Source organism: Condylura cristata, unplaced genomic scaffold (genome assembly GCF_000260355.1).
Source record: "Condylura cristata isolate star-nosed mole 26May11 unplaced genomic scaffold, ConCri1.0 scaffold00016, whole genome shotgun sequence".
Lineage (NCBI taxonomy): Eukaryota > Metazoa > Chordata > Mammalia > Eulipotyphla > Talpidae > Condylura > Condylura cristata.
The window spans coordinates 31,918,132-31,944,338 of NW_004567117.1; the positions used below are offsets into that span (position 1 = coordinate 31,918,132).

Below are 26,207 nucleotides of genomic sequence, written 5' to 3' on the forward strand. Positions count from 1 at the left end.
CTCCTCTCAGCAGTGTATTTCTGTCCATCTGCCTGTTCTGCTCCCCACTCTGTCTCTGGTGAATCCTCTCACCCCCTGCACCTCTGCCTTGTACCCCAGTTCTGTATGCATAAATATATCTTTAAAAAAGAGAGAGATGTGTATTAGCTGAATCTCTAGGTCCTCATGGTTGGGGCACACTTCTTCTGATGCCTAAGGCAGGAACATTTTTCAAAATAATAAAGCATGGAAATTCATTTAAGCCTGCAAAGACACTTGGTTTCCAACCATTTCTGCAGCTCTGGATTGCTAACATGGCAGCAAAGCTCAGAGGGGCTGCGACATCAGAGGTGGAGTGGAGACCAGAACCCACGAGGGCGGCTGTGAGCAGGGTGGCCTTCTCGCCTCAGAGCCTGTGGCTCCCCCCGCACCCTGCAGCAGGAGTCACCCCAAGGCCAGGCAGGTGACCATCTACTTACTGAGTGCAAGTTCTTTAAGTTCTGGATGACTCGCAGCAGCACAGAGTTGATAGAAGATGTGGTAATTCCTCTCATCCTCTGCCTGAAGAAGGATAAAACCCAGCAGTTTTAGGGCAGTCAGAGGGTCCCCCGGGATTATGCGCTCACTTATTCCATTCCCAGTGGGCAACAGAGGTCACGGTTTTTCCTGACACCTCTGTCTCCTGCACTTCCCACCTCTGGATTTTCCATTCACCATCTGAGGCGGCCTTCTTCCAACCTGAAGCATTTTATCTCCTACACAAAAATGTCTATCTTTTTTTCCTCGATGAAGAATATTGTCGCTAGCCCAAAATGGGTCATCAGCCAACAGACATTTGTTCCGACATTCACGCTGCCTGGCTGATGTTACAGATTGTGAATTCCCTGCTGGAAGCCCGCTTTCTCCTCTGGGAGGTGAGACTCTACCCTTGGGGATCATTCCTGTAGCCCATTACTCCTCTGGGAGGCCCCAGGCTAAGCAGAAGCTACACCCCCTTCCATCGTGTCAGTCTGGGGGCCACGAGGAAAGGCCATGACTGAAGCAGGGCTCACTGGGGACCCTTGGCCAGTCCTGCCTTCAGTAAGCAGAGGGCTACAGGCGGGACTGCAGGGCCGAGGAAGGCTCGGCGTGGTGAGAGCCTGGCCCGAGCCCGGCACCAGTGTACCCCACCACCCAGCACAGCAGCCTGCTTGCTTGGCTGCAGCGAAATGCAGCATGGTCAAAAGAGTCATCAGACGTTTGCTAAACTCCAGCCTGGACACCGCTGCCGAGAAAGAGGCGTCTGGGTGTCCTCTGAGGGCAGCTCACACATCAGGCCCGGGGAGCCGCCGGCCACCGCCTGCGTTCAGCAATGGGGCTTGGAAAGGAGCTAGAGGAAGACTGTTTGGGGGGCTGGGGGAGGGAGGAATAGGGTCACCAAGAGGTCACAGAGTATTTGGGAAGGAGGGAGAGAAAGGTGAGCACAGAGCAATGAGGAACTGCGTCGGGGTGGCGGGGAGTGGCGGGGTCGGGCACCAAGTGGAAAGCCACGTAGGCTTGCCTGTCTTCCTTTTTCTATACATAACCAACCAATGAAGGAGTCTCCCGGGCAAGCTGGCCGCATGGGCAAGCTGACCACAGCCCCAGGAAGATGCTCTCCTCGCCATAAGCCTCCATGGTCTACCAGGAACAGGACTGTCCTGCTCTCACTGTGTCTCCAGGTGTCTAGCACGTATGAGCCATTTAATATGTGGTTGTTGATTGACTCTAAAGACAATTTCCACAGAGAAATAATACTGGCTAAAGACTTCTAGGCCTGATGACTGCAGCCTCTGAACGAATACTCATGCTGAAAGAGAAGAAAGAACTCAAAGAGCAGGTGTCTGCAATAGCAGGCTCCAGAGGTGAGCAGCAGCTCCTGGCAGCCGCAGCAGGTCAGGGAGTGAGCACCATGCACAGAGGAGAACAAGAAAGCCCCAAGCCGCCACGCACCTGAAAGACCACTCTGGACTTCTCCAACAGGTAGGTCCTCATGTTGGCCCCAATGATGTGGTACCTTTTGTCAAAGCCAATCTGAATATACTTGCCAAACCGGCTGCTGTTGTCATTGCGGGTGGTTTTAGCATTTCCAATGGCCTGCATAGAACAAACAGATCGAACATGTGCAAAACAGGCAGGGTTTTCTTATCTCAAGATTAGGCTTGTGCAGCACCACCTGCATTCCCACCCTCATCCCCAGACAGAGACAAACTTCATTTCCAGCTGCCTTGTCTCCCAAGGAAGACCCCCCCAAAAGGGACGAATTGATCGGGGGACTCTTTAAAACCATCTGGAACAGGTACCCCACTGTCCTTCCTCTCTCCTTCCTCCCTCCGGTCTGGAACACACACGTGGGGGCTTACAGGAGTAGAGTCATCTTGGGGTGATGAGGGAAAGGTCCAGACCACCGCTCTGACACCTCTGAACCACTAAAGCACTCATAAAACTTATAAGTGACATAAGGGCAAAACTTTGTTGCTTATACATGTATGAATTATTTGGTACAACAAACGTGATCTAGAACTAATAATTTCAATGCGACTGGGACTATACAATAATGAGGTTCATACAAAGTAGTGAGGGAGTGCAGGAAGGGAACAGTCAGCTAACCCAGCAGGATAGTGATGACTGAAGGAATCTTAAGAGAAGAGCTTTACTTGGGGAAGGACAGGGCATTTTTCTTGTGAATATAATGTGTGTGTGTGGGGGGGGGGGTTAGGGGAGGAGAGAGCACACACCGTGTAGCTTGGCTCCAGGGTATGGAAATGAGAGAAAAACGAGAGCTAATGAGATCAAGAAGGTGTGTAGGGGGCAGATTCCTGTATGAATGGGTTAAGAATTATAGGCTTTCTTGTTTCTTTTGCTTAGCAAAAGTCAAAATTACATAGCAACTGGTCTTAGTGACTTTGCTCCTTGTAGTCAGTCCCCTTCTTTTTCTGAGGATGGAGAGTGTTTGTGGCTCCCAGAGTGGTATGCCTGCAGACGCCAGTCACCCCAAGATGTTCCGTGATCCCTCTTCCCGGACTCCGTCTGACTCTGCTCTAACAGCCTCTTGATTATCAGCATCCTTTTAATCAGCACAGACTTGTGAACAAATCACCCCACAGATGCTGACGAGCTCTGCCATAGAATGGGGTCAGAGAGCTCTGGAGCTGACAATAAATCATCCCACTGCACCCCATCCTCACATCACCTTTAATTCAAACAGCTGCACACAGGGCAGCTGCCTGGGCGCTCAGCCTGCTCTGTGCCCAGCTCCCTGGGGAGCTGCTGCAGAAAGCTGGTGACAGGACATAAATGATGACTTTGCCGGGCTGTGGCACCCTTCCCGGGACGGGGCAGGCGTCAGTACTCAGCTGTCCTCTGATTAAGACCTGCCTGGTGGCGGTTATAACCTTCTGAGGAGCACACGAACAGACAGGGCTTCCTGGCACCAGGGCTCTGAACTGAGAACTCTGTCCTGATGGTGCAAAAGCCACACTCGCTCTGCCTGGTAATGCTCTTTTTAATTCCACCAGAGCTATCCCTGGCTACAATTATTCCTTTCCAAGCTTGTATCAAGATTTCTCTAAAATTGCAATACCTAACAAATTCTGTGTTTGACAGAATGAGCCCACAGACTTACCCAAGTCATTTTCAAGGAACCAATGTGCACCAGAAAGAAATTTCATCTTTTGAGCCCAAATGACAGTTGCATTTATTTACATGACATCATGCACGATTCAGCTAAGCTGGTCACACCTATAGTCCTCCACCTTGAGGCCCTAACAGCTGAGCCACATCTTGTGTGTTTTAGGCTGTGTGTGAGGCTTGGACATTCCCCCATGTCAAAGTACCCTGTGTCCACCAGCCACAGTGGCCACTGAAAACACTGGTGGTTTTGGACAACCGTCACTCAAGCGCTTCCTAAAGCAGAGACTAAGCTGATAGCTGCACAGCAGCATTATTCACAGGAGTGAAAAGGTGGGAACTACCCCAGCGCCCAGTCCCCAAGAAGTGGGTAGACAAAATGTAGCCACGCAGTAAAGTATTACCCAACTCCAGAAAGAAACAAAGCACCCACCCATTCTACAATGCGAGTGAATTCCGAAAACATGCTAAATGAACCAAGTCAGGCACAAAGGACAAATGTAAGAACTCACGTGAGTTTCCTAAAAGAGGCACATTCCAACATACTGAAAAGAGAAAAGGGTGCCAGGGGGAGGAGTCGGTCTAGTAGGCAAGAGCTGCTGTTTGGGAAGAGAAAACACCCTGGAAATGGGCAGTGGTGAGGCTTGCACCACACTGAATGCGCTCGGTGCCTCTGACCTGTACACTCAAAATGTTTAAAATGGTCAACTGTACATAATGTGTGTTTTACCACAACATGAGTGAAATTTAAAAAATCACTCCCGTTGTCTCGTACACGTTACATAACCTGGTGATCTGTCTTCACAAACTCCCCCGCTCGCTTAATGATGACTTTGTTCAGCCACAGAGATCAGTTTTCTCCCTTTTACTGTATTACCCCAAATAATTAATCACTGTTTCTCCAAAGAGGAGACATTCTGTGCCTTTGAATTCCGACTGCTTAAATGAGAGAACTGTATTTTCAAACTCAAGGCCAAGGAAATGTTGAAAGCCTGGTGTCACTCCCACCGGAGGTGAAATCTGATGCTGATTATAGTGACCTTAGCTGTCTCAATTTAGGGCCAGTCGACGGTCTGAGGCAGACCGAGGCCAAGTCCACGATCATCTTCTGAACTGGAGCCAGGGCCAGGAGGCCACCACTTCAGGGCTTAGCATAAACAGGTTGGTCACAGAAGCTACTGTAAGTAGGTGTCTACAGTCAGAGTCAAGCAAGTTAGAGTAAAACCATGAATTACGTGCTTTCAGCCAATAAGACAATTTGTTAAAAAGCTTAATGATACGGGCCTTCCCTGGTGGCACAGTGGGTTAAAGCACAGCACTAAGAAGCTAAAGCCACTTCTGCATGAGTTTGATCCCCACCCTGGAGGTGACCCACATGGCGTGGCAGACCTCTCCTGACCCGCCCGCTGCTCCCCTCAGCAGTGTACTTTGTCAGACGGCCTGTTCTGCACCCCACTCTATCTATGGTGAATCCTCTCACTGCCCCTGCATCTCTGGCCTGTACCCCAGTTCTGTATGTATAAATAAATGAATCTTAAAAAAAAAAAGCTTAATGATATGGTGACAAAGCTTATATTAAGCTATTCAGTAACAATGCTGGAAACACACCAAAATTTCAATGATTATTGGCTGACTATAGGATTAAGGGGGATTATATCCATCCATTCTTTTACATTTTCCAGAGAGCCTTTTTTTTTTTTTCTGATTGGCTAATTATTCTCAAACTGTGGTCCCCAGCCAGCAGCCTCTGCATTGCCTAGGAACTCATAACACAGGCAAATTCTTAGGCCCTTCCCAAACCTTGTAAGTTAGAAGCCCTGGGGGTGGGACCAGCCATCTGCTGTAACAAGTCCTCCAGGCCACTGGTCCCTCAGCGCTGAAGCTTAGGAACCACTGGAACAGACACTGAGTTTTTTCCTTTGTTATTATCTGTTTGGTGGAGAAACTTGTTTTCTTCTAATTCTCAGTGAAGATACTGCACTGAGACTCAACCGGAGATGAAATTCTCCAGAGGATTTTGTGGCCTCATCACCAAACTCCTGTGGACAGAGACTTGGAGTTTACTCATGACATACTCTGTCACGGTGCAATGTTGCTTCCACGCATATAAAATAAGAACACCAATTGGTGACTCCACCCTAGAAATTATAAGAAGAATAATTTACTCCTGCACTTGGGGAAGGGGGAGGGTGGGGGTGGGGGCCTGGGGGGCCCAGGCAGGCGTCCTCCCCCCAGCAGCCAAGTAATCACAAAGGGCAACCACGTTGGTGGCTGTGTCATCACGGAGGCTCAGGGCTGTGAGATTTGCTGCTCTCTTGGCACCATCACATTAAACAAAACTGCTTTTTACTAGAACAGAGGAGCTGCCCAGGGCTGCTAGAGGTCAGGCTACAGCCTGGTCAATAAGGAAGCACCTCAGTGTCAAAGGCAGGGAGAAGCTGAGCCAGGGGCTGTGCGGACAGTGAGCTCTACTCACAACCCAGTTTTTACAGAGAAAAGGAAGGAAAAGAAATGTGTCTCTGGCTCTCAAACCTGACTTACAGCAGCAAGACCTAAGCTTTAGGAACTCCCAGTGACCCTGTGTTTGCATCAACTGCTGAGTCCTGATGTTCTGTGGGTACAGGGTGAGGTAACAGCCAGGACCTGCCTGGCCCATTCGTGCCATCCCAAGAAACTGCTCCCTGGAGGTCTTCGGAGATTCTGCTGTCACATCCTTTTTGCCTTTAGTGACTTCCCCCAAAGGCAAAATGTTCCCACACTTGAGGGGAAGGAACAAATAAGGCATCGTCTACCTAGCTCCTCCGCCCCCATGCAAACTACCACCCAACTCGGTGGGCTTCACAGCACGGACGGCTGTGGCAGAGCACTGACTTGCTGACGCAGCGGCAGCAGGGAGAGCTACCGGCACTGACGTCACTCCAGACTTGGCAGAGTCAAGGGCCAAGGAGAACATCAAGAGGACAGCCTGCCCAGTACCGAGACCTCGAAGATACGGCCAGAATTAGATTATTCCCGAGCCTGTGGCCTTGCGGGGACCTTCATGACTTTTTCCTTGCAGTTGACAACGGGCATGATGCTGAACACGTGAGCAATCGCACGTGGCTGTGCGCCCACAGACCCACTGCCTGGGAGGCCAAGGGGGCCCGGAAGGCTTTACCTCCATGATGGGGCTGGACGCCAGCACCTTCTCTTCTATGTTGGTGTCACTGGCTGAGCCACCAACGGTGGCAAAATAGCGCATGGCGTACTTGGCTGACACAGTCTTGCCTGCTCCGGACTCCCCGCTGACGATGATGGACTGGTTCTTCTCATCTCTAGAAGGGAAAAGGCTCTGGTCAGTCACTGGCCATGCAAAGTCTCTTCTGGGGCTGCTGACAAAGGCCTGTGCCCAGCAGGGACATCTCTCCTCCCTTTAGGGTAACTGTGCGGGGTGGCACAGGACCTGAGAGTGAAGCGAAAGGAAGGAGTGGTGAAGTCCAGGGGAGGGAGACGCAGCCACTCTTCTGAATTCTCTCTGGATACAGCCCCCAGGCCATCCTCATGCACACTCATGCCTATGTGCATGTGTTCACATCACACACATATGCACTTTTGCAGGAGTACACCGCAAAAAAAGTATACTTTTCCCCCAAGCACAAAGATCTTTCCTCCTCTTGCATTTTGGCCCAGCATGTCAGGAGACAGTCTAGAATACTCGTGTGCACATAGGTATATCACAAAGGGCATGCTCAAGTTTTCCAGAAATTAGATGAAATAGCCATCCATTACAGTAAGAGTCAGACTAAATGGAAGATTAAAAGACGACACTCCATCAGATGAAAAATGCAGTAGGAAGACAGACAAGTGGAGAAAAGAGCAGCTCACAGGTCCCCAGGGACACAGGTGTTCAGGCAGGGAGTGAGGGCGCAGGGTGGGCCTCAGGCTGGCAAACGGGTGACTGGGCAGCTGACCTGGCCCAGCTCCAGGGCCCCGGGCAGCTCTGGCCCCGGGCTCACCCTCAGCGTACTTGCTGGGACTGGTGACAGCGTGGGGTTAGCCGCCTCCCTCCTTCCCAGGTGACAAGTGTGAAGGTGGGTGAGCACCCAGGGCTGGTGCCAGGGCTTCCTCTCTGCCCCTCCCACCCACACGCCTCCTCCCCGTCAGTGGCATGGTCTCTGCTCATGGACTCCAGACAGAAACCTCACGGTCAGCGTGGTTCTTCCTTTCCCCAAGCCCTACATCAGCCCGGCCCCTGAATCCATGTCCACTAGTCAGCTCTCTCCTCTGCCTTCATCTCAGCCACTGCCATCACCTGACACACATTACAAGAGCAGCTTCCACCCTCCACTCTCCTCCTGTAACAAGACCTTCAGATGTGAACACCCACAAACAAGCAACCACCCCTCTGCCCGCTGTCGGCCTTCCAGCAGCACGCTCCAGGCTCCCACAGCCCAGCTCCGCCATGTTCAAGGTTCCAGGTGAGCTGACACCTCCCTTCCCAGCTGTCTGCAGACCAACTCTCCTTCGTTCCCTTTGTCCAGGCCACACAGGACTTCCCTCTTGACTCCTACCTACTTTACAGGTGCTGATGCTATTTTTAGTTCCAAGTGGTTTTCCTTTCTTTGGTATCACAACTCTGAGTGTCTGGTGCTCAATCATCCTGCCTTTCGGTAGCTCAGATACAACCTGCAGTAGGTAATTAATTAACCACCTGTTTACTTCAGGCTCGAATGGTTTGCACAACTCTTGGCCATGCACCTTTGCTGAGGATTCATAATGCTGCTAGGTGCCAGTCTTTTCACTTTTAAGACCACAAAACTGAAGTTTGGAAAGGTTTAGTGACAGGCCTGGAGTTCTTGCAGCCAAGGCAGTGAGCCGGCACTTAAACCATGTGCTGTCTCCATAGTTTCCCACCAGCGGGGCTGGCCGTCTCTGTCTTATCATCACACCCCTTCTGGATCATAAACCTCCCACAGTGAATCCCCTTACCCAGTCTAGCCTCAGTGAGATTAGCTATGAGTCAGGTTTCTCCTCAGGTGAACAGCAACTCTTACCGACTACTCTGCCCACAAAGCACTCACTGGTTAATATTTTACTCGCTGTCTTAGTGCTCATCCCACTTGCTTCCCCCACTAGCACACAGGCCATCCAGGCGGGGGCTTGAGTGGGCAGCCAGCACTGAGCTGTGAGGAGAGAGCCCTGCAAGGCACATACAGTGGCTCTCACGGGCTGAGCACGGGCTGGCGTCCGCAGGTGTATCATCTATCGCCTACAGAGCTGAGGTTGGTGGTCCGAGTCCCACATTTTCACATGAGAAGAGGGCTGCTGAGGGGCCAGGGCCTCAGGTACCACTCTGTCTCTGAACTGAGCTTTCCCTAAGTGAGGGGAACAACGTGTGCTGAAGTGAAGCCCCTGACATGCGCCTCAGTTGCAAACAGGAGACAGAGGCAGCCTGGCTGCAGCACAGGAGGGAGGAGCCATGTCTGAGCACATCATTGAGCCCTCCACCGTTTCTTCCACTAGTGACAAGTCATCTGGAAATTTGGGTGTGTTGCTAGAATATAGTCGGTTCACTAATGGGATAATCAATCTACTGTTTCTTGCCTGTCTACATCTGTCTTGTCTCTAATTATATTTTCAACACCATTGTCACAACATAGATCATGTATTTCTTTTTTTAAAAAAGACTAGACTGGAGAATGAGGACAAAAAGAATTTTTAATTATCAAAGCTATGTGCTTTGATGGACATGGACAGAGTTACTAACTCAGAGCCTTAACTAGGAAAATATAATTAAAATTAATCAGGAATAATACTGAAAATAATAATAATAATGCTTAAGTAAATTACAGCATTACATATGGTAGGACATTATCCTCAGAAACTTGGTAAAAACACCATGATACTTCGGAATATAATGTATAAAATACATGGCGATATTAACACGAAACAGCACTGGAACACTATGAAAAGTGTGCGGAGGCTAAACTGGAGAAGTTAGGTAAAGACACATGGAGGGTCAAGTCAGACCCAGAGAACAAAATGTGGGGGGTTCTGTGGGGTACAAAGAATGAGGTTGGGGACAGAGACAGGTTTGGATGGAGGTTAAATGAAGAGAGGAATATAGAAAACTATGGGGAGGCGATTTGGGCTTTAACAGTCAAAGGATATAAAAGTAAAGGTTTCCTCCCAGGACTGGGGGCACCAAAGGTTGAAAAGGTTCGAGCCAGAACACCTGTGTGAGAGATTCCAGGACACCTTCTAACAAGAAAGCCGAAGTGGGAAGCAGGAGGTACATCCAGGGCACCTTATGGGGGCGCCCCTCCGGCCAGTGCCCGAGGGCTCCATGTGTGGGGGAGGCACACAGCACCCCTGAGTGCCTCTGTCATCGGGTGCCACCCTCCTCTGCCCCAGGTGGAGCTGTGTGCTCAGACACAGCCCAGAACTCAACACAAGCCATTCAGGAAAACGGCCATAAATATTCATTGGAAACTGCTTAATTGGTATTTAACAGAGTCCTAAGTATCTACTTCATAAGATGAAATTAAGCCTCCTGACAGTGCAGGAGATAAGCATTCAATGCATTTTATATCCAAGTATCATTTTCCCACTTCAGCTTCACAGCAGCCCTCAGAGTGCTGGGTTCTATTTATATCCCTTGGAGGTTTAGCTTGATACGCGCAGCAGCAAAATGAATCCATCGCTTCCACTTACTCACTGCTCTCTGGAGAAAGAGACAGTCTCCCGAGAGGTGACAGCATCACAGAAAGAACCTCCGGAGTTCCACCCAGCACCGCAGGCAGGTAAGCAGAGAAGACTGAGGAAAACTAGAGGATTTCCTGGTGCAAATGCCCATGGGCTAGTACCTTTGCTCTTAAAATAAGACAACAGGGGGCCCTCCCTGGTGGCGCAGCGGGTTAAAGCACAGCACTAAGAAGCTAAAGCTGCTTCAGCATGAGTTTGACCCCCTACCCGAGAGGTGACCCACAGGGCCGGCCTGACCTCTCCTGACCCGCCCACTGCTCCCTCAGCAGTGTAATTCGTGGATCTGCCTGTTCTGCTCCCCATTCTGTCTCTGTGAATCCTCTCACCGCCCCTGCACCTCTGGCCTGTACCCCAGTTCTGTGTGCATAAATGAATGAATGAATGAATGAATGAATGAATGAATGAATGAATGAATAAAAAGACAACAGGAAATGATCCCTAAGACCTCCTGCTACTCCTGTGTTCTGTGATTCCAGCTCCAGGTGGTAGTGGAGCTGTGTGATGTGTTCCACACCCATCACAGGTGCCGCTGGCTTAAGAAACACACTTTGGGACTCAGGAGGCCTGTGTGTTTGCATGAGGAAGAGCAACGGTGGAATGTTTTCTGTGATTTTACACTAACTGGCTAGTTTTGGTCAAACTCACCATAAGCTGGGGGTAAACATGGTACATGAGTACAGTCTCTGAGCACCAAATAGACTATTTCATTTGGTTCTGGAAATTATTTTGCAGTGAAGAAGACATTTGAGAAAATATTGCAATGGCTTTTTGTTGGTCAGCAGTTCACCTGGCATTTCAAGTCAAGGGAATCTACAGCTCATTCTAAAGCCTACCCCCTTTATACTGCGACACTTGTCCACCAAACTACCAGCGAGATACAAGGTCTTTTACAGACATTGCTTCATCCATTTATCTTTCAATTTGCAGTGCCCCTGAATTTCCATTAAGTAAGGATCTTCCCTCTTTAGTTATCAACTGCCACCTTCCAGTAAGTATTGATCTCCCCAACCTGGATCTCGCCTGAGCTCAACACACATAGGCAACGGACCCCAGGACAACTGTATATGGAGGCTGAACAGGCGCCCCAAAGCCAACATGGCCAACAGGGAGTCCCCAGCTCGCCACAGCAATGTGAGTGGGAGTTGGGGAGGCCTCAACTCCTCTCTCCCCCTAGCCCTTAGGCAGAGCTGACTACACTGGATTCTTTTTCCAATCCATTCCTAAGTCCTGTCCCTCTTCTTTTGTCTCCTGGATCCATAGCAGGATAACGAGTTGTCCTGGGCCAATTTCTATTCCACGCTCTTCACTGCTGCTGCAGAGCCCCTGACACTTCCATGTGAACTTGGCTCTGCCCAGCACCCTCATGGGGGACACTGGCCTGAGGGCGCAGTCATCACCTTCAGTACCCCAGACACTGGGGATCTGTTCCCAGAGAGTGTGTGCCGGGCCGAGGCCCGTCCGTGCAAAGGAGGGGATCACAATGGGGGGGACGAGGAAGCACAGGGCACTCAGACCCCAACAAGCGAGTCCTGGAGCATGGAGAACCATCACCCCACTGGCCCGGAGGGACATCAGCTGCGGCCACGGAGCTTTGGCAACTACCTGCTGGATTCCAGCCACCAACTTGATCTCGACCTTTGTGGGTGGCGCCTGGGTTTCTGTTAATTACTTTCTATAAGTGAATCTTATGTTCAGCTACAAAATTAGTTCTGCTAGGTTAAGAACAGCTCAACAACTTAATTCAATGTGTTGCTTAATTCAAATATATTCAGAATTTGCAGCAATTTAAATACCTTGTAACTTATTCATGGTCACTACTGGCCTAGTACAATGTAACGCTGAATTTAAAGCAGTTAGTGTTAAGGGGTTAAACAGAGTCAAATTTGTGAATTCATTAACTGCCTTCCTGGCTGCAGACAATAGCCATCTTTACATTTTATTTCAAGCTCTAGCGAAAGGCTTATGACACATAATGAAGAAATCAAAGCAGTTTCCTCATTAGCTGGACTTACACTGTTGGGTCTACACAGTCTAATGGAGGGCACAGACTGGCTGGCTGTGGGTGGCAGAAAGGGCAGTGAAGAGTAGCCTGAGGCCCAGAGTTGGGGAAAAGAAGTAGGTTTCACACCACCTTGTGTTTCAGGGGCTCTTAAGCTGGGGCCCCCAAGTTCCCATCGGATCCATGGATAGAATTCAGGAGCTCCATGGATTTAGGTAGAATAAAATCAGATCATCAGTTTTCCTAAATCCTAACATTTACTTGAGTTAAGAATATAAGCAGGCACATGGGTGACTTGGTGATGGGAAACCCACAGGGATTACAATTGAAATGAAAAAATATATATACAAAATGATGTAAAAATAAACTATTATAAAAAAAAAGAATATAAGCAAAAAACAAAGCAGAATGAGGACCAGGCACTGACACCAAGAACATTAAGCTGCTTCGGACACCACCGCTCACAGTGCTGGTGAGATCTACCACTGGTGGTTTGATACAGCCTCGTATTTACTCTATCACAAATTCTTATGGAGACAATTTTTCAATGTGAATAATTTCCTTTGTAACTGTGATTAGATAGATTAAATGTTAAATGAAACCAACCAAACAAAAAAAGGTTAAGAAGCCCTGATCATTGTTTTTTTTTTTTCTTTGCGAGACTGCAAACCATGTCTCTTCACGGTGCATTAAAGACGATGCCTCTGAATGACACAGGGCTTTCATTTCATCATCACCATTCTCTGCGCTGTGGTGGAGGGGGAGACTGCAGTGCCCCCCAGCTTATGGGGCGCTCTTATACTGGGAAACATCACGATTAAGCTGTACAGTGGATGTACACACTGTCGGCCTTGACGCCGAAGCCTACCAGAAGGCTCAATGACACTCATGCAACTGACGCTGAGTGTCCTCCTAGTCCAGTATCATCTCTGGGGAAGTGCAGACCTTCAGGTGCAATTTCTAGCAAGTCCCAGCTGCTTCTGGTGCTATTGCTGTTCTGGGGGCCCTCGAAATTACTGGACTGGGTGATTTCTCCATCCCTTTGGCAGTTTGCAAGTTCACAATTCTCTTCCAAGACTGAAATCCTGTAACGCCTGAGTCTGAAGCAGAGTCTGCCCTGTTTATTTGGAGGCATCCACTTTACAGGTTAAGATGCTAGCCCAAGATTGCAGTGTCTGTGGGCTACCTCACCCCCTACTCCATCTGCCACAGGCTCCATGAGCCTCCATTCAAGCTCTGACCAGATTAAACTTTGTCCCTACCATCTGCCCCCAAAATAAGCAACTCCCTTAAAAATAAGCAATCCCAGGCCCTCCCTGGTGGCGCAGCGGGTTAAAGCACAACACTAAGAAGCTAAAGCCACTTCCACATGAGTTCGATCCCCGCCCCGGATGTGACCCACATAGCATGGCAGACCTCTCCTGACCTGCCCACTGCTTCCCTCAGCAGTGTACTTCGCCAGTCAACCTGTTCTGCTCCCCACTCTGTCTCTGGTGAATCCTCTCACCACCCCTGCACCTCTGGCCTGTACCCCAGTTCTGTGTGCACAAACAAATAACTCTAAAAAAAAAAAAAAAAGCAATCCTAGCTCCCTGGCCCAGAAACTGCCTTCAACCCTTTAAGTATGAGAGGTTCAGTACTAGGTAAGGGTGGGGGCAGAGAACAGTCAGCAGTGGGTGTTAATACCATGGACAATCCAGAGCCTGGAGCCCTACAGGCATTCAATAAATATTTCATGAAATATTTCATGAGTAGATACTGTAGGACAGTTGGACTCTGGGAAGGTACTAGTAATTGCAGTCATTTGTGTCAGCTAGCTAATATTTATGCCAAAATTATCAAGTACCACAATGACTGTGAATAGAATTAAGCATGTCAGGTTAATTCTGCTATAGGCTTTACTCAATTACAAAAATAAATGTCCAACCTTCCCAGTGTTTTTGCCTACACAGCTGAAAAACTTGGATTCCTATGGCCAGGCACAAATCCGAGACTAGAAACATGGGCAAGTGCCGTGCCTTGGGAATCTCACTTAGCACCCAACAGTCTCGCAGGTAAACCAGAGTCCCAGAGGCAGACCGAGAAGGCGCCACTGGGCAGGTACAAGTCTACCCATGGGGCACAGGAGCCTAAGCATGCACACGGCAGAGCTGACGCTTCTGTGGGGAAGGTGGGATGGGAGAGCAGGGCGCTCAGGGCAAAGCCAAGTCCTCAGTTCCTCCATGGGAATAGCAGCCAGCGAGGGAGCGGAAACTGAGGGCCGGAGACACTGGATGGGGACTTGATGTGAGACGGAGCATTGGTGCCTTGCTTGAGGGCAAAGGTCAGCTATAAGGCCCTGCTAGAATGCTGAAGCGCTCAGGAAACACTTCTGGGTCAATACCCAGGTTCTGGTAACAGTAGTTGGGGGAAGAGCATTTCTATTTTTCTCCCTTTGATGGGGACTGTAGGTTGGAAGGGCATTTGCTTAGGATTCTTTTTTTTTTTTAAAGTTTTATTTATGCATACAGAATTGGGGTACAGGCCAGAGGTGCAGGGGTGATGGCAGGATTCACCAGAGACAGAGTGGGGAGCAGAACAGGCCGCCTGATGAAGTGCACTGCTGAGGGGAGCAGTGGGTGGGTCAGGAGAGGTCTGCCGCACCATGTGGGTCACCTCTGGGGCCGGGGACAGAACTCATGCTGAAGTGGCTTCAGCTTCTTAGTGCTGCGTTTACCTGCTGTGCCACCAGGGAGGGCCCTGCTTAGGATTCTTAAGGAAGAAACGAGAACTAGGACATGAGATGATAGCATTTTTTTTTTTTCCAGTGTATTTTCTTTAGCATCATACAGCATGGAGCTCAATCTCACTTGACAAACTGGCCAGCACCCACACTTAGTCCTCTTCTGTGACAGAGTCTAAGTCACCCTCTACTTACTGAGTCACCTGTTCCACCTCACCACCCTCTTCCCTAGCTTCCATGTACTCCCACACACTATCATCACTTCACTCAGCTCTCCCAAAGACAGGATGAGAAGCAGGAGGTGAGAGAATGTGGCACGGGGAGAGCCCCTACTTGACCCCACGTCTCCCTTGGGTGGTCAGCTCCATTCCAGGGGGTGGAGGTTTTCAAGCAGATGGGAGGTGCAGACCCCACCACACTGTGCATTCCAGAGACTTGCCAGGGCCCCGATGCCCAGGAGACCGACTGATACAGGAAATGTCCATGGAAAGAGAACAGGACAGTAGGAAATAAGCGATTTTCACTGGGAATGGGACAGTAGGAAATAAGCGATTTTCACTGGGAAGCTGCTAGAGCAGAGCAATCAGCCTGACCTGTGAGCTCCCCACACCCCCATCAACCTGTGTGGAACCAGGAGAGCTGACAGCATCATGGAAGCTGCGGTCAGCTGCAAGCATTCACAGAGCCCAAGGAGCTCCTGGAAGAGGGAACGACTCACGCAAACCACCCTCAGACACTTCATCTCCCCTCCATCTCCTTCCCCAGATTCACATGCAAACTCCGTCTATCCTTCCAGGCCCAATTCAAAAGTCACCCTCCAGGAAACCTGCCTGGAAAGCTGGCTGGGGTACAGGAGCTGTCTTTGGTTTCCCCTTGGAGGAAACACACTGCCAGTGGGGAGTGGAGGCCACCCTGAGCTGCAGAGCCCCAGGTGGACATCCAGACTGGCATCGGTTCCTTCCACCAAGCAAAGGCCTTGCAGCCCATCATGCTGAGTTCAGCCCACCCGAGAGGCTGCCTGGCCCATCTGAACAGCCCAAAGGAGTTTGAGCAAAGACACCACCGACCTCATGGCTGAGCTGGTAATTCACACCACGGTGGGTTCAGAGCAAATGCACAGTGTTTCTCAGCAGCACTTTTATTTGTATAGGGCATGATGCCCCGATGTGTGTGGATCTTGGGATACAAAGGAATTATTCCCCTTGGTCTCTAAGCACATCCCAGGACTCAAAAGGAAGACTTGCTTTAGAGGGCTGGAAAAGGCCCAATCATGGAAAGCAAATGCATCCTTCACTAGGCTGTTAGGAAAACTCGCCGAGTCTCAGAAAAACACCTTGCATGATGGAATACAAGCGCCCTCTCTCCATGCACAGGGGCTTCTGATGCACTCTTAGATTGGGGGGACGGGAAATCCCGGCCTCAGGCCTGAACATACCAAGCTCCTTCACAGTACTCTCTCGGTCTCTGAGGTGGCCAGCCAGCGCACCTCCCTACCTTGAGATTTTTAAGCCAGCAGTGAGAACATTTCAACATATGAAAACTAACTATAGTTAGGCTGAGACCTGAACTGCCACTGCGGCACCCTCAGATCACAGAGAAACTCCCTCCTAGGGTAGATCCAAGGATTGTTCAATTACCTGGGCCAGGGAGAAACCAAGATCTTCATTCTATAGTTTGCACTGATGACTCAACTCCCTGCCCTGCAATTTTTTTTTTTTTTACAACTCACAGGCACTCCTATATAATAAGACAGGAGACCTAGGCAGGATGGATAGTAAAAATCCCCAGTACTATCAGCCAATCCTGCTGTGTGATCACGTCTGAAGTTCCCATTACTCTTCAGCTGACACTGAGAGGCAGGGCCGAGAGCACCCCTCCCCCACTCACAGCCGGGCACCAGCAGAGAGCGGGGTGGTGGGCCCAGCCAGGGGTTCCACCGCAGAGTCTGAGTTGCTCCTTCTCCCTCCAATGCCAAGCCCAGCACAGGGTGTGACACTTCCCACAGCTTACAGGCCGGGCACAGGCGCTGGATCAACAGGGCAAGGCCCAGCATGCCAAGTTCACCCCAACCAAGCACCTACAAGCCCCTCAGCACCCAGGAAGAGAAAGGACACAGGGACAAGTTAACGCAGGAGGCGCGCGAGGGTCTTACAAGGCACGTGGCATGCTTTCCTGCACACTGGGGTCAATGTTTGAGTTTTCAAAGAACATGAAAATTGCTCCCTCCTGGAGCTGCCATTCACCAAGGGATGCCTTTCCTACCCGGAACAAAGGCAGCATCTGTGCCAACATGCACCTGAGACCAGTGACCACCTGGGACTGCAATGTAGGGGGAACCCAAAGGGCAGAGACCCTAGACAAGACCCCTAAAGGTCTGAGTAGTGTCAACAGTCCTACGGTCGATCTTGACCATGAGTTAGCAGTTTGCAGTGACACAAGTTCAGAGACAGGAAATAGCTGGGTGGTGGATTCATGGGGCACAGATGGAAGATTCAAACCAAAGACTTGTTTGTTGAGGTTCTTTTCCGAAATTGGACAGTTTCAGGGTCCAATCATACAACTGCCTTCCTCTCTGGGTACAAAGAACCCTTCTATCGAAGCAATTTTTTTTCTTTGAATCAACAACCTAACAATGGTTCTCTATAAGTAAGGGACTGCTGTAATGTAGATAAATGACTTGGGAAAGTTTTGGTTTCTAAACTTGTGGGAACAGGTAATGTGACTAAAGCAATCTTTCAATATTCCCAGGACTCAGACCTTGCTCGTTGTTTGTTTCCATCTTTAAAAAAGAATCCTGGACTTCCCTTTCATAATCCCAAACGCTAAAATCTGGCTATTTCAGTCACGGCTCTGAGACGTCCCTCATCCGTAGCAAAATCCTAAGTGGTTAAGATTTTTCATAGTGAGCAGCAGGTGCACCCAAGTGAGAAAGCCCAGCTCCCGTCACCACAGGCTTCTGGGGGTGCATCAGTTCACACTGTGTCATCTCATCGACCCGAGCCCTCCTGACACAGCTCACCAGGTTCCCTCTTTCTCCTTCACTGGAAAGGGCAAGAGCCCCCAGGAAGGCAGCTGCAGCTATATGGAAGGCTGCACATTTCCGCTGGGCACTGTGGCCCGAGCACTGTGACTGTGGATCAGGCTGACCTAGAATGCATCAGGTTCTTGCTGATACCGCGATGCCCCCAGTCCTGGTCTTTGGGAAGTCCCCCAGGCTCCCACATGGGGGAGTTTACCCTATCAACCTGCTCAGCAGCCACCACTGGGGGTAGGGAGGGTGAATTTAGCTGAGCCAACTCCTGGTCTCATGACCAGTGGGAGGGTGTGGGGGAAAGGCCAACCGAGGCAGGTGTCCGGCCAAAGGAGCAGGAAGGAAGCTCCGTGGGCTCTGCACCCTTCAGCTCGAATGGTCCCTCTCCCCTGGCCCCTCAGCTGCTGCTTTGATCCCATCTCTTTTGCTTCATCCCCTGCTTAGCTGACCCTTAACTCCACCAGGATCTAGTCCTCTATCAACTCAACACCTAGGTCTTCTTGGGAAGTTCTCATTTACATTTAGCGTAGTAAAATGTGACTGAGGAGCTTATGATTTGGAGAAACCCTGTCTTCTAAGTAGTAAGGTAGGTTCACATGTATGGCCCTGAATTCTCCAGGGAGCAAATATTTTTAAACAGGCTCCTTTCCAACAATGCATTCATCACACCTGCCTCGGCCTTATTTTATCAAGTCTGGCTCAAAGGACACCCACGAAGAAGGCAGTTTGTGTTCACCTTCTCTGAAGTGGCACCTCTGAATTTGCTGCTCTCTGACCTCTTATTCTAGGCGGAGGGGATGAGTAGATGGTAACAGCTTTGAGATCTAATTCACATGATGTACAATCTGCTCTTTTAAACTGTACCATTTAATAGATCTTGGTGTGTTCGCAGAGTTTTGCGGCCATCACCAGATCAGCTTTAGAGCATTTCTTTATCCCAAAAAGAAGCTCCCTGCCCATTATCACATGTCCCCATTCCATGCCCCGAAATTGTTTCCTGTCGCTGTACAGCTGCCTATTCCAGACTGAACTACAAACAGAATCACTATGGATCTTTGGGTTCCTTCACTTAGAATAATATTCCTGAGTTTCATCCACTTTGTGACCTGTCTTGGGAGTTCATTTCTTTCTTCATGGCCTACTTTTTATATAACATTCCACTGTATGGATATATCAAACTTGATCCACTTTTCAGTTGACGGACATTTGGGTTTTTCCCATTTTTTTGTGATTATGAGTAAAATTGTTTTAAATACACATGTACAGTGTTTGCAGGACATATAATTACACTTTTTTGGGTTGTAAGAACAATAGCTTTGTGAAGCTAATGAACCTTCCTTTTACTTTGACGCTGTAAGCACATGTTACGTCAAAACTCAGGGGCAGCCTACTACTGAGAAACACTCCCTACCAGCCTGACCCCAGGAAGCTACGTGCACCTCTAAGGCCTTCTATCTGCAAATCTGACTATCCTTTTATTTCAAATGTGTCTCCATTGAAACATATAAAGCCCTGTGACCACCTGCAGCCAGACTGCAATTTTGGAAAATAAATATCCCTTTGCAGAGAATGTAACTTAGAGATTTCAACAGGGCTCTTTGGGAGGTTCCTCTGTTTCTATCTCCACACCTGGTATCAAGGCGAGCTCACGTGGGCTGCTGGAAGCGTCTTCGTCCTCCCTCTCGTGTGTGCACGTTCGCTTAAGGACACACCTGCTCCTTGTAGCCTGCCTGCCTGCCTCCCGCACTGGAGACTCACCTTTGCGTGGGACGTATTTTCTGCATGCTCTCTGCTCCTTTTCAAAGGGGTTGAATGAAAACTTATGTCCACACAAAACTCTGTACATAGATTTTTTTCAGCCACTTTACTCATAATTACCAATATTTAGAAGCAACCCAGACATCCTTCAGCAAGTGAGTGGGTGGGTAAAGAGGTATATCCAGACAATGGAACAGTACTCATTTCTAAAAAGATAAAAGCTAACAGTCCTTGAAAGACGTGGCGGAATCTTAAACATGCATTACTGAATGAAAAAAGTCGGTCTGAAGGGGCTCCGTCCTGCATGATTCTAACTACAGGACATTCTGCAAAAGGCAAGGCAGGGAGACAACAAGATCAGAGGCTGCCCGGGGCTGGGGCCTGGGGGAGGGACGACTAGGCAGAGCTCAGAGAACCCCTCGAGCAACAGAATATGCTGTGATTCCAAATGCCAGTGCATGTCACTAGGCATTTGTCCAAACCCACAAGCACAGCACTAATGTAAACCATGGATTACGGGTGAATATGATGGATGGACCGCTCTGGCTGGGAACGTGGATAATGAGGGCGGCCCTGTGAGCATGGGGGTGTGGGCATGTGGGGTGCTCCAAAGCTGCTTTCTGATTGTCCTGCAAACCTAAAACTGCTCTTAAAAAGTAAGTTTTTTTTTCTGGCTTAATTCACTAAGCATACTGAGTGATTTCACTCAGAGCAGGAGTGTAGAGATCAGGGGAAAAAAAAAAAGCAATTGTAATAAAGTAAAAAAGAAATCAATAAATAGCTATAAACCAGAGACAGTCTATGGGGGGTGGAGAAGGGAACAGGATCAAAACTGGGGTGGTAAGAGCTCACGGGACTATGGTGATGGCAGAGGGGTGAAGTGGTGGTGGGAAGTCCATGGGGATTATAGCCGAGATGAAAAAATGTACAAAATGATGATGTTTAAAAAAAAATACATTAAAAAAACCTACTGGCAAAGATGATCAGAAGTAAATGCTAAAACAAATAACTCAGAACTAAAAAAAAATTAAGTTCTAATTTAAAAAAATCACTGATAAAGATTTTAACTTCTTAGATTATTCCTTGCATACTTTAGAGCTCGTAAGAAACTAATCTAAAGCAGCATTTGTGAAGTCATTGCGGAAACTGGGCTAAGACAGCCAGTCATGGAACACCTTAGCGAGTCACTGAGACCACTGCCACACACCTCCCACGTGGCAGGCAGGTCCCCTGTATCACACAACTGACCCTCAGAAAACCTCAGGGGCAGGTGTTACTCTTGGCCTCTGGTGACGGACGAAGAACAGCCAGAGAGCTCCATGACCAGCCTGGGGTCACGCAGCTACGGGGTGGCCTGAGGGACTCAGACCCAGCTCTGCAGCACCACACCACACGGACACCGAGGGAGGGCCCTCACTGGCACGCATCAGACACAGCGGCCTAGTGTCCAGCCTGAGGTGCTCAGTTCACGTTACCTCTGCCAGTGGCCAGTTACATCCCTGCATGGCTTCTCTGGGCCCCTGCTGACAAAGCTTTGCACTGGACCTAGCGTGCCAGGACAGGTAACCCCTGCATGTCACTTCCCACTTGGGGGCACACCCTGCTATCACACTCATGTCTTTCTGAAATGCACTCAGATGTTTCCATGTTATTTCTTCTTTTACACACATCCTCTCGATTTGTCTCCAAAGGATTAGCATCATTACAACAGGGAGGGGAAGACAAAGGAAAAGCACCAAGTTCAGCTTCTGGCCATCCAAACAAGACGCTTGAGTTCTTTGCCTGGGAATGGTCTTGAGAGATGCCTACTACTGTGGAAAAGTGAACTTGTACAAATGTGTTAAATCCCCATTCAGCTACCAGCAGCCAGGCCTGGGGGATGTGAACACCAGTTTCACTGTGAAGCACGGGAAGAATTCAGGATGGGAAGTGAGAGGGCTCACCTGCCCAGGGGGTACAGGGAAGGCTTCCAAAGTGAGAAGAAGCTGAAGGAAGGACACAGTGGATGCAGCTTTAATGCAGGAGTGCGTGATAGGTGCAGGTACCAGTTCACCTCTAAGATTCTCAAGCAGCAGAAAGGCAGCCTGCTGAAAGAACAGAAGCTTCCTGTGTAGACTGACTCTGAACACCACAAAATTGAAGATGCAGGAAAAGAAACCCCTACCCTAGAGGACTTGACCTCAGACGTCTTCAGTTCTGAGAAGAGACATCTTATCTACCCTGTGCATCCTAGAAACACACTTGCAAAGTAAATAAGGGATTCGACAAATACATAAAGTATAATGAACATAATTGTAGAAAAGGCTACCTCCAAATGGGCATAAAAATCTTTGCTTTGGGCCCTCCCTGGTGGCGCAGCGGGTTAAAGCACAGCACTGAGAATCTGAAGCCGCTTCCGCATGAGTTCGATTCCCGCCTGCCGCCTGCCCCGGAGGAGACCACATGGCGAGCCAGACCTCTCCTGACCCGCCCGCTGCTCCCCTCAGCAGTGTACTTCGTCGATCTGCCTGTTCTGCTCCCCACTCTGTCTCTGGTGAAGCCTCTCACCACCCCTGAGCCTCTGGCCTGTACCCCAGTTCTGTATGAATAAATAAATAAATCTTAAAAAAAAAAAAATCTTTGCTTTGGGTTGCTGGGCTAGAGTTCATACATTACATACTATAGAGCTCATAATTACATCATGAACTAATTATGATGGGTGGTACATGCAAAGACAAATGGTGGGAAACTCTAGGCATCCAGTGACCCAGAGGGGTCATGCACCAAACTGGAGTGAGCATATGTTGACCCCCCAATAACCTGACTGAAGGTTAAACTAAGTGGAGCTAGACAGACTCAATAGTTTACACACCTACACTAATGTTCTCTATAGTCTCTCAGCAAACACAAGGTTAGGGCCACAGCGATTCTGACTGGAAGGCTGACTGATCGGCAAGGTCACAGGTGCACAGTTTCCTCCTGCACGTTCTCTCCTTGTGCTAGGTACAAGGCATTTTCTAAAAAGGCACCTCATAATTCTAAGTACTTTTGTACCTATTCTTTTAAAGAAGGTTAATTCCCTTTTTTACCAACGAGGGCACCTTCTTAAAGTAGGTCATCGATCAGGAGCTATTTTATTCTCTAGTTCTGGGAAAACAGAGAGTGAACTCATTTCCATCATCTTTTGCTGTAGGTTCCCATCCTCTGGCTTCCAACTTCACTGCCCTCTGGAGCCAGGCAGGCTCAGGAAGCATTTGCTGTGTTGTCTGTCCACTGTGTTTCTGAAGGACAGAGCTCGGGGGTTCTCCTGGCCACACTGCATTACCCGCAGGCTTCCCGCCACATTCCTCAGCACCAAGCATTGCTCACTTCCCACTGATGCCTGCGCTGCTTGGGTGGCTCCAGGGAAAAGTTCAACCTGCTTCCCACAGAGGACACCCAGGAATGCAAGCCACTCTCTCTCCTGGGATAAAAGTGTAAAAATACAGTTATAAAGTGCAGGTAACGTGGCATGAAAGGCATTGCTACCATGTAAAATAGAAATGCCATTTCATCCTGCAAAGCTTCACATTTTATTAGGTTCTTTTCACTGAAAATTATTTCAGACACCTGGAAAAAATAAACCTTATTCACATGTCACACCACTATGGATTCCAGAAGACACCCTGAGGGCTGACAAGTCTGACACCAGAAAGCACGTGGGTGGTGATCACAGACGCGCCTGTGCCCCAACAGCCAGCATGGACTCTCGGACCCAGTCTCTTCCAATAACCTCCAGTGCCCACAGGCATCCTCTGCCAGGAATGGAGGTGTGACGCCTGAGAAGGAAGCTGAGAGACTCACTGGGGTCTGGGCTGGCCCGGCTCCTCAGTCATGAGATCCAAACTCCAGCCCTGTGTGTACAAATGCTAATAAGATAAACATACAGGGAGGATCTAAATCAGCGTTTGGTCCTATCAGATCACATCTTTGGTACCTGGAGAACGAGCTGCTCTCAGCATGTGAAGTGCTTCGTGATTCCCAGTGACAGCAAGAGAGGCAATAAATATGTTGCATTTCCATAAGCAAAAGTTAAGGAGACATAATAGATCAGATGCCAAAGTCAGAATTCAGAAAGATCCTCACTGGAACACAGGGATGAAAGGTGAGACTTAATCCAGACAAATCCAGCTAACAGATAACAGAATCCAGCTCACCACACGACAGCCAGTTGTGCAAGGACTGAGTGAGGGCAACATGAGTCCATGTGATGGAAAGTAGAGCAGTGGTCACTTGGGGTGGAGGGGGATTTTTTTTTTTAATTAATTCATTTATGCATACAGAACTGGGATACTGTATGGTGTAGAGGCAGTGAGAAGACTCACCAGAGACAGAGTGGGGAGCAGAACAGGCCAACTGACTGAAATGCATTGCTGAAGGGAGCAGTGGGTGAGACAAGAGAGGTCTGCTGTGCCATGTGGGTCACTTCCCTGGCCAGGGATCAAACTCAAGTTGTGGTGTCTGAAGCTAATTTCACAGTGCTGCACTTTAACATGTTGTGCCACCAGGGAGGGCCCGGTGGGGCTCTTTCAAGGATACAGAAGGAAACACTCATTCCATAGTTTGGGAGATGTTTGTCTGGGTTCTCGTCATGGTTTCATGGGTGTCAGACACACCTGAGAATGTGCCACATTATAGGTGCAGTCTGATGTCTAACTACACTCAATGTGTGAGATTTACTGCTGGTTAATTAAATCTCATTAAAGTTGTAATAGAATAGGTCTTACACACATGTGGGTAAAGGGTAGGAATTTGGTAGCTGGCAAAGTTATCCCAAGTCAGTAAAATGAGATGCCAGTCAAAAGCCAGCGAGACTGAAGGCCCCTCTTACAAATTCTCTATAGGACAGATGTGCTCACCCATCAGTAGCCACTATGAGAGCAGAGGGAAGCCCAGCAGAGTGTGGGGTAAAAGGAGAGGCTCCCCACAAGAAAAGCTGTTCAAATACAACATATCTGAGACAGTCAACTATGCTGGGAGTCCTCAAGCAGCACCCAAGGACCAGTCACCAGGATGGTCTCCGGCACCCTCACAGTGCTCCAGTGGAGAGCGACTAGTGAGTACTGGAAAGAGAAGTGTCTTTCAGTCTGATTTTTGATTTGGAAATTACATTCGCAAAGCATGCTGTGTTCACTGTGGGTAAGCAGCGATTAACATCACCTATGACCTCTGCAGGGTCATGCAATCACACAAAAGGCGTGGCCCAGAGCTGTTCTTTCCTATAGTCAGCATTTTAGGGAAGAATATAGTAACGTAAGCTTCCTACCGATACCTTCTAATGTGGGAGTATCAGCTTCAGTCAGCTTCCCCGCACACTTAACCTTCCCCTACTTGGACATCGAAGCGATGTAACTACGGTTAGAAATGCGAAGAGCGGTGTAATGTAAGAGATTAGGGAGGGTGATGGTAAGGATACTGCCATCAGCTGGGGAAGGAGGGGTGTGTGCTGGCATGGCTGGGCAAGGAGGCAGGGGGAGGCGAGTGGGGCAGGCAGGATGGGTGCGGGTGAAGCACACAGTGAAGGCGGCCCACTGGCAGAATCTGAGCAGATACCCATGGCATGTTCTAGAATCACAGGTAATACCAAGAAGAAATTAAGTCACTCCTCTGTTCAAACATCTTGAGTCTCTCTTACCTCACTTTGTCCTGACTAGAAACAATATGAATGTAAAGATAACGAAACTTGATCCAAAAGTCAGGGTTGAGGGGTGTCATAGCTTCAGATTTCGCTATAAAATACAGCAACTGTTCCCTAATTACCGATCTCTTTGGGCCTGCACTTAGCAGCTAAGGCTGGGTCTGTCAGCTTGACCGTGGGTACCCATGTTTACACAGTGCTCACCAGCCTTCAGAGGTGCCTTGTGATGCCTCCCTCAGACACTAGGTCAGGCAGGAGCTCACCTTGAAGGGTGCGGACACTGTGAGCCACAGAGATCAAGAGACCTGTCCATGGTCACAGAGTTCGTGGGTGGGCCAAACCCTGGCCACGCCACACAGCAAACCCCTCACAAACACACAGCCTGCTCTGCTCTCACTGAAAACATGAGGCTCCTTCAGAAAGCATCTCAAGTCCCAACGTTCCCCCACAGTTCGACAACCCAGAGCAACAAACCATCTTACATCAAAAATTAAGATGTGGGCCTCATCCTAGTTAAAGCCTGATCTCAAAGCAAAGTGTGGACTGAATTCACCTATGCACAATTCTTTTTAAAAGTTATTTCTGGGCCCTCCCTGGTGGTGCAGCAGGTTAAAGCACAGCACTAAGAAGCTTAAGCCACTTCCGCATGAGTTTGATCCCCGCCTGCCCC

The 26,207-nt window shown here is 49.1% G+C and overlaps 1 protein-coding gene across 1 annotated transcript in view; it reads right to left on the minus strand.

Moving 5' to 3' along the window:
• Nucleotides 1-26,207, minus strand: part of MYO5B (myosin VB) — a 132,691-nt gene that overhangs the window by 99,130 nt on the left and 7,354 nt on the right. The window contains exons 2-4 of the mRNA XM_012725752.1: nucleotides 6,785-6,941; nucleotides 1,951-2,094; nucleotides 459-540 (exon numbers count right to left, since the gene is read on the minus strand). Coding sequence (XP_012581206.1) covers nucleotides 459-540; nucleotides 1,951-2,094; nucleotides 6,785-6,941 — 383 coding nt within the window. The remainder of the gene's footprint in view (nucleotides 1-458; nucleotides 541-1,950; nucleotides 2,095-6,784; nucleotides 6,942-26,207) is intronic.